This window comes from Puma concolor, chromosome A2 (genome assembly GCF_028749965.1).
Source record: "Puma concolor isolate L17-30 chromosome A2, mPumCon1.1.hap2, whole genome shotgun sequence".
In the NCBI taxonomy this organism is placed as follows: Eukaryota; Metazoa; Chordata; class Mammalia; order Carnivora; family Felidae; genus Puma; species Puma concolor.
In genome coordinates this window covers 9,269,339-9,284,770 of record NC_141668.1, presented here as the reverse complement: position 1 = coordinate 9,284,770, position 15,432 = coordinate 9,269,339, and the positions used below count along the sequence as shown (strand labels likewise).

Genomic DNA, 15,432 nt, shown 5'->3' with positions numbered 1-15,432 from the left:
TCAGGGTAGTAGTATATTCATACTAGGTATCTCATGATGACTAGAAGCCTTGATTAGTATATCTTTGAATGATAAACATAAAAATATGTTTTTAATATTACTTAATAAAAGAAGCGTCCTCAATAAAATCTTTTGAAACATTTCAGGAAAATTTATAAAATGCCTTTTGAGTGGCTACATTGGAAAAGATTATTACTATTTACTTATTAAAATCGTAATCTAGTTGCCAGAATTAATGATATTGTTATGGACTTCCATAACAACATAATTTAATATGCAACGGATTCTGGAGGAAGAAAAAATGTCTGTATATTCTAGGAGAGGTAAGATAATTGACTTTGGCTGTATTAACAGTTTTGTCTAATTTATTGTGAATGTTACTTGTTTAAGTCAAACACAGTGTGAACTTTTATAATTTTCTTTTCTCAAAGATAACCTTTGGAGGCATACCCTTCTCTGGGAAGCCAAGTTCCAGCAGTAGAAAGAACTTCAAAGGCTGCATGGAAAGCATTAATTACAATGGTATCAACATAACTGATCTTGCAAAAAGGAAGAAACTAGAGCCCTCAAATGTGGTAAGATTGCTCACTCCAAAATACTGATGTAGAGAAACGTCACAGTTTTGTTTTCTGTGGAGTATCGAACAGCGTCACACAGCATTTGTCATCATGCCGATGTGGGGCTCAACAGTGTAAAAGTAACTTGAGAGTTGCCTAAAAATGTGTAACGAGTGGATATATTCTGAGAATAGGTAATGGTTTTTGAGGTCGATTCGAGTGGAATAGATGGTAAGTTTCACTCAGATGGGGCACAGGATTTTGACACCATGTTTCTGGATTCCCTGCCTCAGAGGGACAGGCGAACCTCAGTTGTGCTTTGTCCTGGCAGGTCAGCAGCCCTTACGCTGGCAGCATCATGTCTCCAGATGTCTGATCATATATGGCTTTCCAATTCTTGTTTATGATTTAATTCAATATTTTAGAAAGTGTTACATCCAGGAACTTGATTGTACTCACTTGTATGTTTCCAGAGATAACGCATACAGATCAGTAAATAAATACGCTTTTTGTGAAAGCCTGAACATACTAAATATCAGGCAGTTAAATAAGGATCGATTGCCACTGGGTAGTGAAGGCTGTGACATAGAGCCTGACAGGGATCTTCTTCCAGCTCCCTCTGGGAGTTGTTTCCAGATTTAACTGTTTAAAGGAGGAGAGCAAAAATCGAAGAATGCTCTAGCATACCTGCTTCTCCATGACACTGCTTAGCATCACTGAAAGATACCAGCTGAAAAATATAGTGTGTGTCCCCTGTTGTTCTGCAAGAGTAGGAGTTAACTTCAATCTACAAGTATTATTTGGAAGAGTCTGGGGTTCCGGAGACCCACGCATTCGAGAAACCACTAACAGTAGATAACGTTACAAATGCTTGCCTCATGTCCCAGAAGAGCTCTGATGGTCTGTTGCCCTGCATTTGAGCCTAGGGTTTTTTTTTTTTTACAAAATGACTGGACAAAAAGAAATCCTGTAATGAATAAACAGGAGTCTCAGGTCAGTTATAAAAAAAAATTATTAAGGTATAAAATAATTAATGTGAAATTTTTCTTTAATAATAATTTTTTCTTAAAAATAATAGTACATACTGACTAAAAAGTTGAAATTTGAAATTATCTCATCAAACATTAATATAGAGAAAAATAGTTCCATTTATAGACAGCAGGCACTGTGCTAGGAATGTTACTTTTATGGTAATCTGAGAATAGTACTACAGTATGAGTAAAGATGTTGTCATACACGTTTTGTAGATGAAAAAAAAATGTGAGATTTTACCTGGAAAAGTAACTTTCCAAAATGAATGTGAGTGGATTCACAGCGTGTGACCCCCGAGGTCATAGTCTCCTATATTGTGTTATTTCCTACCTAGAGCAGTATTAATATATATGCTTTTTTAAGCTTTGGATAAAATGGCACCAGGGTCCTTTTGTTTTCCCAGAAATCATTGCTTAAGATAAAAAGGTACAGAAGCCAAATCATCAGAATACTGTTTCTATTATCTGCACCTTTAGGAAGTGGTAAAGTGTTATTTCTGCCCAAACCTCCCATTGGGTCCTGAGATGCATTCATTAGACACCCAAACTATAAAGGATTTTCCTATGGAGACTTATTCCCATGGCAACTTTAACTGCAAAATATATTGTAGTTACAAATGCTATTTTAACGTGAATAACAAAGATATTTAATAAAGATAGATATAAATTATCTATAATTATATTTGTTAAGATAGAATGAACCCACATGGAATAAGCTTCTAAACAAAAAACGTGTACATATTAAAATTTTAGGCAGAATAGAGACAAGTAGGATATTTTGTAAGCAACTCTAAAGGGAATATTCATGAAGGGAATTTGCTTTCAAAGATGTCAAGTGCTGGTATTTCAGTGAAATTGACTCAACACTCCTCCTGCACCCTGTCTTCACGCACAAACACGTTTCCTCATATTGGTTCACAACCTCCTGGAGAGCTTCCTGGGTGTAGTCTGAAAACAGCCTTTGGATGCCGAGGCAGGGAGAGACAGAAGAAAGAGGCAGACCACATCCCCCTGGTATGTGGCCGGTTTCATAGACAAGCAAGGGACTTGCTTCAAGACAAGCAAGGGAACTTCCAGGCTTGTCTTGGGCAGCCAGGAGATGAGTAGATCTCTGCCTTGCCTGCCAAGTCTGAAAAGTTTTATAGAGGTCTTAACTGGATTCACTTATGGAGACAGGAGGACCCAACTGACTTCACTCAAGTACCCAGTTCAGATAGCCTCAACCCTGCATCTCTGTCTCAAGTCTCTGTCTTTGGAGCGGCCTCCGGGAGTTAAGGAGGCAAGTGGAGCAAACATTCCAAGGATGGGGGAGGAGGTGGGGAGCCTCTAATTGTCCCAGTCCCTGGGGCGCCTGGGTGGCGCAGTCGGTTAAGCGTCCGACTTCAGCCAGGTCACAATCTCACGGTCCGTGAGTTCGAGCCCCGCGTCAGGCTCTGGGCTGATGGCTCAGAGCCTGGAGCCTGTTTCCGATTCTGTGTCTCCCTCTCTCTCTGCCCCTCCCCCATTCATGCTCTGTCTCTCTCTGTCCCAAAAATAAATAAACGTTGAAAAAAAAAAAATTAATTGTCCCAGTCCTGCTCCGGGGTCAGCTGGCAGTCTTCTGGTGACCTCCTCTGGCACCTCATTACACATTGACTCCAGAGTCAGCATTTTTGCTCAGGAAGGACCTTTAGTTTTGCAGGGAGACAATCTCCACAACCCAGGTATGTGGTCATTTATAACATCTCCATTATTAGGCGAAGGCAGTTCTTTTCATCAGTAAAAGCAAGCATTTAAAAATGACCATCTGTGAAGTGAAGCTGCAGATTTAATTTGAATATTAATTCAGAGGGACAGCCTGCCTTAGATGTGATGGCTAATGTGCTGAAATGGAAGAACCATCCATCTAAACGTAGACACCGTGGTGTTGTGAAATAAATGATTGAAGGGCCCGATGAAAATGGCATCAAATTATATTCCTCAGGATATTATGGCGGGATAAAAGAAGTTGGAAGCAAATGTAGGTTTTCAGACCTTTAATAGGAAGATACTTACACACTGAATGTAACATTTAGTAGTGTATCTGAATGGTAAGTCACATTTCTCTGTACAAAATAGAGGGAGTGGGAGGGGATAGGAGCAGGCTTTAATGATCAAGTTTCTCTTCATTTTGTACGTTCATATTAGTGTTTTCAGAAGCACTAATTCAGTATAATCTATGCACATTTAATATCACAATAACAATATAACAAAATAATCTGAAATAATCACGATTACGCTGATGTCTTACAGTTAATATTAATTCACATATATCAGGTATAAGGATAAGAGCCAAGAATCTTTGTCCCCTGATGTCAGTTAATAAATAGCAACCGAATGGCCATAGTTCCCCTGCGCCCCGCTAACCTGTGAAGGGACGCTGGACAAAGGCCGTCCAGAAGCCGGCAGCGGCCTCTCCTCCCTGGCTCGTGCCTCATTGGTACCGGGGGAGGGGCGCGGCAGCCCCCTGCCTTGTTCACGGAGTCCAGCCGTCTGCACTCAGGCCCACCCCGCAGGGACGCCTCCCGCCCCGTTGGCTGTCGTCCGCCAGTTCCACAGAAGACGGCCCTTCTTAGATCCCTCACCTCGACGCCGGCCGCCCTTAGGCACACCCTGCAGGTGGAGTGATGCCCGGGCGTCCGGTTGCCGAATCCCCACCGCACTGGCTGCCACGTCGGAGAGCTCGCGTGGGCCCAGGCTCGGCTTCGGCCTCTCTACACCTGTCGCGGCCTCTCTACACCTGTCGCTCTGTCTGCCTTTGGACGCGGACTGCTCGTTTGAATCCTGCGCGCCTCTCAAAGCGCATCCTTGTGTCTTACAGGGGAATTTGAGTTTCTCGTGTGTGGAGCCCTACACGGTGCCTGTGTTTTTCAACGCTACCAGTTACCTGGAGGTGCCGGGAAGGCCTGACCAGGACCTGTTTTCCGTCAGTTTCCAGTTCAGGACCTGGAACCCAAACGGCCTCCTGCTTTTCAGTCACTTTGCGGATAATTTGGGCAACGTGGAGATCGACCTGACCGAAAGCAAAGTGGGTGTCCGCATCAACGTCACGCAGACCAAGATGAGCCAGATAGACATCTCCTCCGGTGAGTGAGCCCCGCTCGCAGCCTGCTGCCGAGGCCGCCGTGATTTCCCAAGCCCGCGTCGCTTCTGTTGTCTCGTGTAGGTGTTGTGTGCCCGGGGTTCTTTGCGGATTCAGACTCGTGAGGGTCTCGCTTGGCTGCCCAGAGTGCTCAGGCACTTGCTGGGAAGGTGAGGCCTGGGCGAGGAGGCAAGTTGGTGGAGGCTGTGTCAGCACCAAAACCTTCTCTTGCTGATAAGCGCTAATTCACGTTCATCGGACGGTGGGTAGTGCTCTGAGTGTTTTTTACGTTTACAGACGAAGAATGTCTGTTTTACTAACAGAAGAGTACCTGGCAGTTTTTGACTTGGTGGACATTCAGATACCTTTTGCCCTTAGTAACAAGTGCATGTTAATTTAATTATGACTTTTAAAGTTATATTCAACTGCTTAAAGCAAAGCCTCGAAGTCTTCTCGCTAAATTTATGTGATATGTCGGGAAAACCGCAACAACAGCAACAACGATAACAACGAAGGGTGGTTACAGGGAGGAATGACAAGATGTGTGCATCAACTGAGGAAAGACTGTCTTGGTTTAGGGTGATTTTTAAACATGACCTCACAATGGTATCCTAGACTGAGGCTGGGGTCATAATTGTTCTTAATTGAATAAACTTAGCAATCTTGGGATAATCTTTGACTAATATCGTACAAAGAAAGCTAGGATCACAGGGTGAGATGATATAAACAGAGAAAAACTAGGGGGACTGATAAACAGTAAAAGTTCTCATCAAATTTCTCTAGATATTCCTTGCCGTAGTGTTATATTTTTATTTTGTTAGAACTCCTTAGAAATGGAAAACGGGAATAGCTAACGTTGACTGAGCGCTTTGTACAGATGTACCAAACACTCAAATGCTCAACTGTAAGACTGCCGACTCTGATTTCTAAATATTCCATGTTCACTTGGAATACCGTATGTATGCACCTGACATGGTTTCTAACACGTCCTACTATTTGTGTCCGTGTCGTTTCCCTGCAGGCTGTTAGGTCTTTAAGGGATGAGGCGATGCCTCTTCTTCTCTTCTAGGCTATAGAATAGCACCTGTTACTTTAGAGGTCCTCTGGGAATGTTTGTGGAGTTAACACTGTGGCCATTTGAATTCGTGTTCACTAACAGAATATCTCTGGCTGAAGGGTATGCATCTTTCCATACAACAAGCTTTGTGTTTCTGTAGGGCGTGGCTGTATAGACTACTACTGAGAAGGATTCAAGGAAGGTATAGGGACCATGATGTCAGAGGTGTATCGAATTATTGAAATCAAAAGCTGTTGTGCAATGCCTGGAAGTTTACTTTTTCTGTGTTTGCTGTTAGTTTTGCTTTCTACTGAATGTTCAAATGGATTGATCAGCCATATTTTATCACTACTTCCCAGTATAGATTCGCCTGGGGAGATTTAGAGCAAATACAAAATAACTGGAGATTCCAGAATAACACATAAAACACATACACATACAAATATTGACCATAGTTGAAAAACTCCCCGTTAGATTTTACTATGATTAATGATTCATTTCTAATGACTAAATACATAAAAATATAAGTATGAAGTCCTCCCTTCTAGCGTTCTCTGAACAAACCCAAATTCCTGGTGATTTTCCATGTAACATGAACCCTTACGATGGTAATGATAGTATCTTAAATGTACAGGTCATTAAAAATTTCCTAATTTAATTTGATCTTATTTAGGACTCTAAGATACTTTCATCTAATTTAAACTGTATTTTTATGAAAAAGTAAAAGGGAAGAAAGAAGAAAGGAATCCAATATGCAACAACTAATTTACCTTAACAGATTTGCTTAAATATGATAAAATTGGACTTCAGAATTTTTGCCAATTTAGCCAACAATCTGTGCAAATTAAGGGCAACTCATGGGAAATTTAAACATTTCTATAACCTTGCTCTTATACATCCCAATGAAAATACTTTACTGTTTCAAATATTTATTTTTCCTATACACATAGTGGAAGTCAAGATCACATCAGTTATTACTGCTCAAGTTTCAGAAAAATTAGTAGGTAAATATAGATGCACATACATTTTTTAAAAGTTATGTCTATACTCATTTAAACTGTTTATTAAAAAATAAAGAAGGAAGAGATTCAGTATATGACTACATTCATCCATCCTACAAATACATATGGAGTTTACAGAAGGCAATTTTCATCTGTATTTAAAGCATTTTACCAAACTCAATTAAATGTATGAGTAACTTAGTGCAAGTAGCAACACCGAGAAAATAATTTAGAAAAATAAGTTAATCCCAGGGCACTAATGTTTGCTTTAACAAAGGGAAATAGTCTGTATTATATCTACCCTCTTCTTATCAGCAGCATGAACACTGATGAATGTCAGTCCTTCTTTACTTTATTATTAAAATAGCTTGGTTGTAAGGGTGTCTGGGTGGCTCAGTCAGTTGAGCATCTGGCTCTTAGTTTTGGCTCAGGTAAAGATCTTTCTCATGGTTCGTAAAATCGATCCCTGTGTCCTGCTCTGCGCAGATAGCATAGAGCTTACTTGGGATTCTCTGTCCCCTCTCCCCAACTTGCTCACACTCTCCCCTCCTCAAAATAAATTAAAAAAAAAAACTTAAAAATAGCTTGGTTGTGAAAATGTAGAAGATACAGACAATTTAGAAGAGAAAAGCAGTCACTGATAACATTACTATGTGCACACACATGCGCGCGCACACACACACACACACACACACACACACACACCACTTCTAGCATAGTGCATTGAGAGGTCATTATAGAGACACTCAAGTACTGTCTGCTAATAGATACTTGTATCTTGGTTTTGTTTTTAGTTAGTAAGTTCTGTGGTCCAAGATGAAGGTAATTCAAATGGTTCACAAGCCTTTTCATTCTGTCTTGGACAGCATTGTTCTTTGGTGATGAATTCAAACTAACCCTATAAGTTAGAGAATTTTCAGTACTTTTTTTCACCCATTCCTTGTATTTTTCCCTCCATGTTGTAATTAATTTCAGGACTCATTAGTTTTGACAATGGATTCAACTTGTAAAATTCACTCAAACTCTGAGTTACCTTCACTTTGCACAGTGGGTTATCTTTCCGTGAAAATGCTTTCCAAGTTGCAACATCAACTTTTATAAAACATTCCACTATATTTATATCTATTTAGAACCCTAATTAGTGAGTGGTGAATACAGATTTATGCATTTCCTTTAACTAGGAGTAAGTAGTAAAAGGGGGGAAAGTGCTAAAAGTATCAGATGGGTAATGTGTGTTCACTTGAGCGTATCATTTGTTTTAACTTTCATGTCAGAGCCGTGGAGAAGGTAGACCTAGAACTGTGTTTTTAAAATTATTTGGAGTTTTTAAAAATGGTTTTTCAAGCTTTTTTGAGGCAGGATTGACAAAGTTAAATTGTATGTATTTACACATTGTACAGGTTGTGCAGTGTGATTTTTTAAGGTGTGTGATAATATATGTATACATTGTGAAATAATTACCACAACCAAATTAACAAGTCTGTCACCTCACACTTGTGTGTGTGTGTGTGTGTGTGTGTGTGTGTGTGTGTGTGAGCTCATGTGCATGGTGAGAACACTTAAGATGTATTCTTTTTTTAAATTTTTTTAGCGTTTATTTATTTTTGAGAGAAAGAGACAGAACGTGAGTGAGAGAGGGGCGGAGAGAGAAAGGGAGACCCAGAATCCGAAGCAAGCTCCGGGCTCTGAGCTGTCAGCACAGAGCCCGACGCGGGGCTCGAACTCAAGAGTGGTGAGATCATGACCTGAGCTGAAGTCAGACGCTTAACCGACTGAGCCACGCAGGTGCCTCAAGATCTATTCTTTCAGCAAATTTGAAGTATACATTAGAGTATCATTAACTATAATCACCTGCTAGACATTGGATTCCCTGGAACTTTTTCATCTCATAACTGAAAATTTGTATCTTTTGACCAACATCTTTCTGTTTTCCCTACCCTCCAGCTACTGGCTCCACTCTCTAGTTCTATGACTTCTACTCCTTTAGATTCCTCATAAAAGTGAGATCATACAGTATTTGCCTTTCTGTACCCGGCTTATTTCACTTAGCGTAACATCCTCCAGATTCAAATGATTTCGTTAAAAACCCAGTAAGAAAACATTTTATATTGTACTCAATTCCTACTAAAACAGAGTTTCACGAAATAAAATGTACTTTGCTATTTTAGATGCACTTTTTTTTAAGTTTATTTATTTTGAGAGAGAGAGCACACGTGGGCACATGTGCACGGGAGGGGCAGAGAGAGAGAGAATCTCAAGGAGGTTCTGGGAGCCTACAGTCTGTGAGATCATGAGGTGAGCTGAAATCAAGAGTTGGATGCTTAACCAGCTGAGCCACCCAGGTTCCCCTAGATGCACTCTTGCAAGTTTGATGTTTTTGCCCTTTTCTTTTTCATTAAAATTTTCATGACCCCCAAATTCTTTTATGATCTAAAAACAAGTGACCTACATTTTGGAAAACGTTGACCTACAGGTATGTCTTCTCATCTGAGGTTAGAATTTTTTGAAGTTCTAGCAGCTTGGAGGTATTTACTCTGTCATTACATTTTGGAATACTAAATGTATCTTCCAGGAACAATATTGCAATATTGTAGTGGTAGTAAAAAAGTATTCATGTGTATTACTGTCTGATGTATAGTCAAACACACACACACACACACACAAACTACCTACTATTTGAGATAAGGTTTTTACTGCAAAATTCCTTAGTTTTACGCCACTAAATTATGCACAGATGTTTACAATAATACTCTAAAGCTGTGGTCTAACCATATTAATAAGGTCATAAAAAGTGTTCATCATTTATAAAGTGGAAGGGAAGTGATTTCTATTAATGACCTTTCTTACCTACTGAAAAAAGAAATCAGTTTCTATCCATGTAAACAAAGCCTTTTAGAAAAGATATTCAGAAATGCACTGCTTCTAAATCAGCTGTTTTCTACCTGAAGTATTAGAACCTCCTTGTTTTGTTTACATAGATATTGTTTCAATTTTAGAATGACTGTTCAGCATCTGTACTGCTTCAGAAACCTGTATTCAGCAAAGATCACCTTTGTTTGTATTTCTGTCTCCAAAGAAAATCTTTTTTTTTTTATTTTTTTTAACATTTATTTATTTTTGAGACCGAGAGAGACAGAGCATGAACAGGGGAGGGGCAGAGAGAGAGGGAGACACAGAATCTGAAACAGGTTCCAGGCTCTGAGCTGTCAGCACAGAGCCTGATGCAGGTCTCGAACTCACGGACCGTGAGATCATGACCTGAGCCGAAGTCGGACGCTTAACCGACCAAGCCACCCAGGCGCCCCTCCAAAGAAAATCTTTTTGAGGCCTCGTTTTATTTTTGTTTTATTACAGTGTCCTTTGTAAACCTTTTGAGTTGCACGTTGGGTGTGTTAAGGGAAGGTGTCTTAGTCCAGTCAGGCTGCTGTAACAGAGCTCAGTAGATCGGGGGACTGGAACAACAGACATTTATTCCACAGAGTTCTGGAGGCCGGAAGCCCGCCCCCAGGGTGCTGGCATAGTTGAATTCTGGTGAAGGCCCTCTTCCAAGTTGCAGACATCTGCTTTCTCCCTGTGTCCTCACAGGTGGAAGGGGCTAGGGAGCTCTGTGGGGTCTCTTTCGTAAGAGCACTAACCCATTCGTAAGTGTTCCAACATTGTGACATAAGCACTTTCCAAAGGCTCCACCTGCTAATACCATCACATTGGGCATTAGAATTTCAACATATGAATTTGTAGTGGGGAGACACAAACATTTCAGGTCATAGCAGAAGGAGTAGACATTTTCTTGGCTTCTTGTGTAGCTGTGGAACTTGTTGGCAAATACTGACAGGTTTCCAGTTCATTGTTGGCAACTGTATTTCCCTGGGATTACTCCTGGCACTCTCTATCCTAAGCAATTAGAATATCTCTTCTCTTGATTTTATGAACATTTGAAAATGTAGTTAGTACATTAATTCTGGAAAGAGTTCATACCAGTTTACAGAATTCAGTGAGAACTTGCATCATGAGGTTTCTTTTCCTTCACATAAGAAAAAAAATAGTTTAGTTTGCAATACCATTTTTTATGTTTTGTTTATTGAGAAATGATTTTCAGCTCTATGATTTCAAACTGTAGATATTATTTCAAAATTTCTTAAAATAAATTTTTATAACACAGAAATAATTTTTAGGCTTACTTTACAGACTTCAAATGACTTTTTTTCCAATGCCTTATAGCAAACTGATTGGAGACATATTTAATAGTATATATTAAATTCCTTAATTAAAGTTAAAACCATAATTATTAGACATCTTAAAAATGTCACCCCTCCTTGACTATTATTTGTATCATTGTAATTCTAAAGGAATAAGTACACATATTTAACATAACATATATAAAATAATAAGCAAACAGACTATTTTTAAGTGAAGAAGTGATTTTAAAGACTGCATCTTAATATGGAATATTATGATGTCATTAGAAATAATGTTTCTCAAAATTTAATACCGTTGGAAAGTGTAACATAGGGAATAAAAATGTTTACAAAAATTATATAGAATATGGTATCTATTATTATTATAAATGTGTATGGATAGCTAGAAAACAGTTCATAATGAAATAAAATCTGAATAGTACTAATAGTAATTATCTCTAATTAGAGGGTTATTGGTCCATTACTAACATCTTTTCTTTCATTGCTAACATTTTAATACATTTTTCATAATATCCAAATTTTCTTCAATAAATATCAATTGCTGTGAAAGCAAAGCCAAACAAGGCAAAAAGGTATATGCTAAATTAATTGAGGATAAAATAATAGTCCTAAAAAAGTATAACGGTTAAACAGCATTATGAATGGAAATTACACAGAGTAAGTTATATCAGTTCAAAAATTCTAGTTCCTCTCTTAATTAGAAGCATATTATATGGTCAGTTTTGAAAAAGTTTGTCTCTGAACAGTGATCTTCAGCTTAATTTTCTTAATGGCATTCATGTAACAAATGGAGCACTTTATATTTGGATGCAGACATTTGGGCATTGGGTCTATGAGCTTTTATTTGAAAATACACATAACTGATTTTGAGCAAATGCCACATTTGCTATGTAATTCTAAATCTTTTTTTTTTTCTGGGATAGATAGATAAATGGATAAATTGATATATAAAAGCATTTCCCCTTAAAACTTGCCAGCTGTCAAGGAAAAACAGATTTTACTTTTCTGTCTTAATGATGAATCAATGGATGCAAATCTCTTTATTTCCAAATAATCTGCATAGACTTCTACAAAAAAATGTAGCTAAATACTGATTTTTAGAGTTCCTTCCATTTTGTTGGTCCTCTAGATATCAGAGATGTTCAAGAAAAGCTCAGAAATCCATCACTTTAAGACGCTAAAGACAAAGCCTGGCTCTGGATTGTTCGAGAAAGTGGAGCCTAAGGAAGGATGATTTCTAGAGCACTGTGCTCTCCTTAGTTAGGAATCTCGATTTGTGCCTGGCCAGCGTCTCTCCTCTTGTTTAGTAAAAGACAAAAGTGAGTGGGACGTAGATCAGTAGATAAAGATGTATTAAATATAAATAACCTTGGACAAATCTACAACACCAGTTTGCTGATGTTTTTCTCCCAAATTCACAAATAGGCTTGTTGTGAGAGCCACATGGCACCAAGCAAAATGCATTTGAGTGAATATTATCTTGCTTTTGGGTAGCGTCACCTAGCTGACTTTTTATTATATTTCAATTCCCAACGTGGCTGTGCTATCATCATGCAAGCTGAGTAGAAATCTACCTTTAATTATACTTCAGTGCATGCTGATGCATTTTCACATCAATAGAAGTATTATATTCCAACATGAAAGGAGAAAGAGGCTGGGGGGGACATTTTGTGATATTAGGTATTGACTTATTCTTTAGGAAGCAAAGGGGACATTTTAATTTATAATCACACTCCAGGATACCATACCTACTCTAGTTTCTACAATGTTTCTGGGCCTTTTAAAATATTCTATGCCTTTTTCAGGGAAGATGAATAAAACATGATTGTGTGTATGTGTGTATAATAATTTTTAAAAATTGCAAGAAGAGGATAAAACTTAGTAAACTTAGGTGGATAAAATAGAGGTAAAAACTCCCAATAGGGACCAGGTCATGTTTTAAAAGCTTCAGTTTACTATATAAATAAACTTACCAAACAGGAAAAAAAATCAGACATTACTTCTGTACACTATAAGAATAAAAATGAATTATGTAAGACCAGCAGAGAACACAGCTCAGGAACCCCAAACTTAATATATGGGTATAGTTGAAGATGTTTGCAAAACAGGGGGGAGAGGGCACAGAAACAGATTAGCTTTTCTGAGAGGCCCTTTTTCTTTGCCTTTCCTATACGTTTAAGGGCTGAAACTTCTTGATAGGTAAGTAGTTGGTGCATTTAAGCAATATGGATTTGTGTAGTAAAGAGATAATAAATCAGCTGATAATAAGCCAGGGTTCTCCAAAGAATCTCTGCCGATAGGATGTTTAAAGAGAAAGGGATTTATTGGAAGGAATGGGTCACTCAGTTATGGAGGCTGAGAGGTCCCAAGCTCTGGAGACCCAGGAGAGCCTATGGTATTGTTCCACTGCCTGTCCAGAAGTCTGACAACAGAGAGTCTGTGGTATAAGATACAGTCTGAAAGCTGGTTCAAGACTGGAGGCAGATACGCTCAAGACTGGAGAGCTGACATTCCAGTCCTCGGCTGAAGACCAGTGTCCAGGCCTGAAGACAGTCATTCAGGGAGAGGGAACTCTTCCTCATTCCACCTTTTTATCCTATTCACGCCTTCTCTGGATTGGTTGATCCCCCCACCCCCCATATTGAGAGAATCTGCTTTACTCAGTTGCAGCATTCAGATGGTAATCTTACCCAGAAGCACCTTCACAGACATACCTAGAATAATGTTTACCCAAGTGTCTAGACACTCTGATACATAAAATTGAGATATTTAGATATGGACCATCACATCAAATTTAGATATTTTTCCATGAGTATGTCCTTTTGTTTTGAATAGTAACATAGTGTTGGCATGGAACAATCAAGAGATCAGTCACCTTCACAATCAGAAAGAACACAAAGCAAAACCACTGGATTAAGGCCTCCCCTCCAACCCTCCTCCCTTCCCTCCTTCATTAACCTCATGACGATGCTTACCTGGGGTTATTAACCAGAGAATTGAGACCATGAGATGGTACCATTGACTATTATCTACCTTTTCCCCTCTTACGACTTTTAAGCAATTTGAGCCATTCGATACGTGAACAATATAGGCTGTCGAGCTATCTGGTGCTTTGTTATAATTAGTTGTGGAAATGGGCCTTTTTCAAAAAGGGATCCCACAGATTCTGGTCGAGCTGCTTGGGACTTGTTAAATTGACTTGGGAAGTGTCTGAAGAATTACTCTACTGTATACCTTCTGAGATGTTTACCACATATATTTCTCAGTCTCTTCCCTTTGTTCAGAAAAGTTCAAGAGAATGTTGGGGCTGTCATACAATACTCCTCAGAAAGTACTTGCTTTTGATAATATTGTATGATAATATAATTATGTGGACCAAGCTTTAGTCATAACTCAATTTTATGATTTATTTTATTCTGGCACATTTCTCTTGAGGCCTGTATAACCCCCCACCCCCCCAGCACAGACCATCCTTCTGGTAACTGAATGCCTAGTTAGTTCTGAATCCTCTTTTTTTCCAGCCGCTGCTTGCTTCCTCTTACTCTCTAGCATCTACTTTTGACAAGTACGTTTGGCTTAGATCTTTGCTACAGCGCTTGTTAACATCTCCCGTTTTCTGAAAAATGCTGATAACCTGCCTAGTATGTCCAGTCTTCTAGTCCTTCCAGTCTTTCTTCCAGCTCTTGTAGTCTTCCTGGGATCCTTTTAGAGACTGGATTCCTGTTGCTGAAGCTCTGTCCAGAGGCCGGGATCTTGCTACCCCTGGACATATCACCCTGCCGCCAGTACCCTGCCTAGATGTTGGAGTACTGCTCCCTCTGATTTCCTAGCATTCTTCCCTGCCCCTCATTCCAATTTTCTGCTCTATTATCTTTAAACCTGACATTGTCGACTTGAGTCTAGGCTGCAACCCCCTATTGCCTACAAGTATTTTCTGCCACTTTGGGCACAAATTTCAATCTCCCAACCTGAAATGCCCCTGGCAGTTCTCCGTGGATCTGCACCAGAACTCAGCTTCCCTCTGTCTTCTCAGTCATCAAATTTCTGTTGCTTTTTGGGGTACAGATATAACATCCAGGTTATTTGGGGGAGGGGGAGAACTGCAAGCAGAGAAGTAATAAAGCACACCCAGTCCCCAAGCTCTTCACTCTGCCTGGGCATAGAGGGTCAGCTGACACCATTGCCAAGGTTCCGTAATTACATCATTATGGGAAGCTACCGTGGTAGGAAAGGGACACCCCTGGAGCACAGTAGCTGTTGTAAGTCTTGCACTGACTCAGATCTGCTGATGTAGCCCTCTGCTAGGGAGCTAAAGGTTGGAGGAAATGACACTCCAGGGCCATCCGGAGACTGTGATGATAACTAACAGCTGCTGAATACCTCAACCATGCCTGTCACTCTGCGAAATCCTTTACATTCATTGCCTTGCCTGTGGCTCCAGTGACCTTGCGAGTTATGTACTGTTTTGTAACCACCTTTCTCACTCATTT

At 39.5% G+C, this 15,432-nt stretch overlaps 1 protein-coding gene across 1 annotated transcript in view; it reads left to right on the top strand.

Annotated features, from left to right (window-relative positions):
* CNTNAP2 (contactin associated protein 2) overlaps positions 1-15,432 on the top strand; it is a 1,981,254-nt gene that overhangs the window by 907,504 nt on the left and 1,058,318 nt on the right. Inside the window, exons 7-8 of the mRNA XM_086687667.1 lie at positions 432-575; positions 4,428-4,692. Coding sequence (XP_086543793.1) covers positions 432-575; positions 4,428-4,692 — 409 coding nt within the window. The remainder of the gene's footprint in view (positions 1-431; positions 576-4,427; positions 4,693-15,432) is intronic.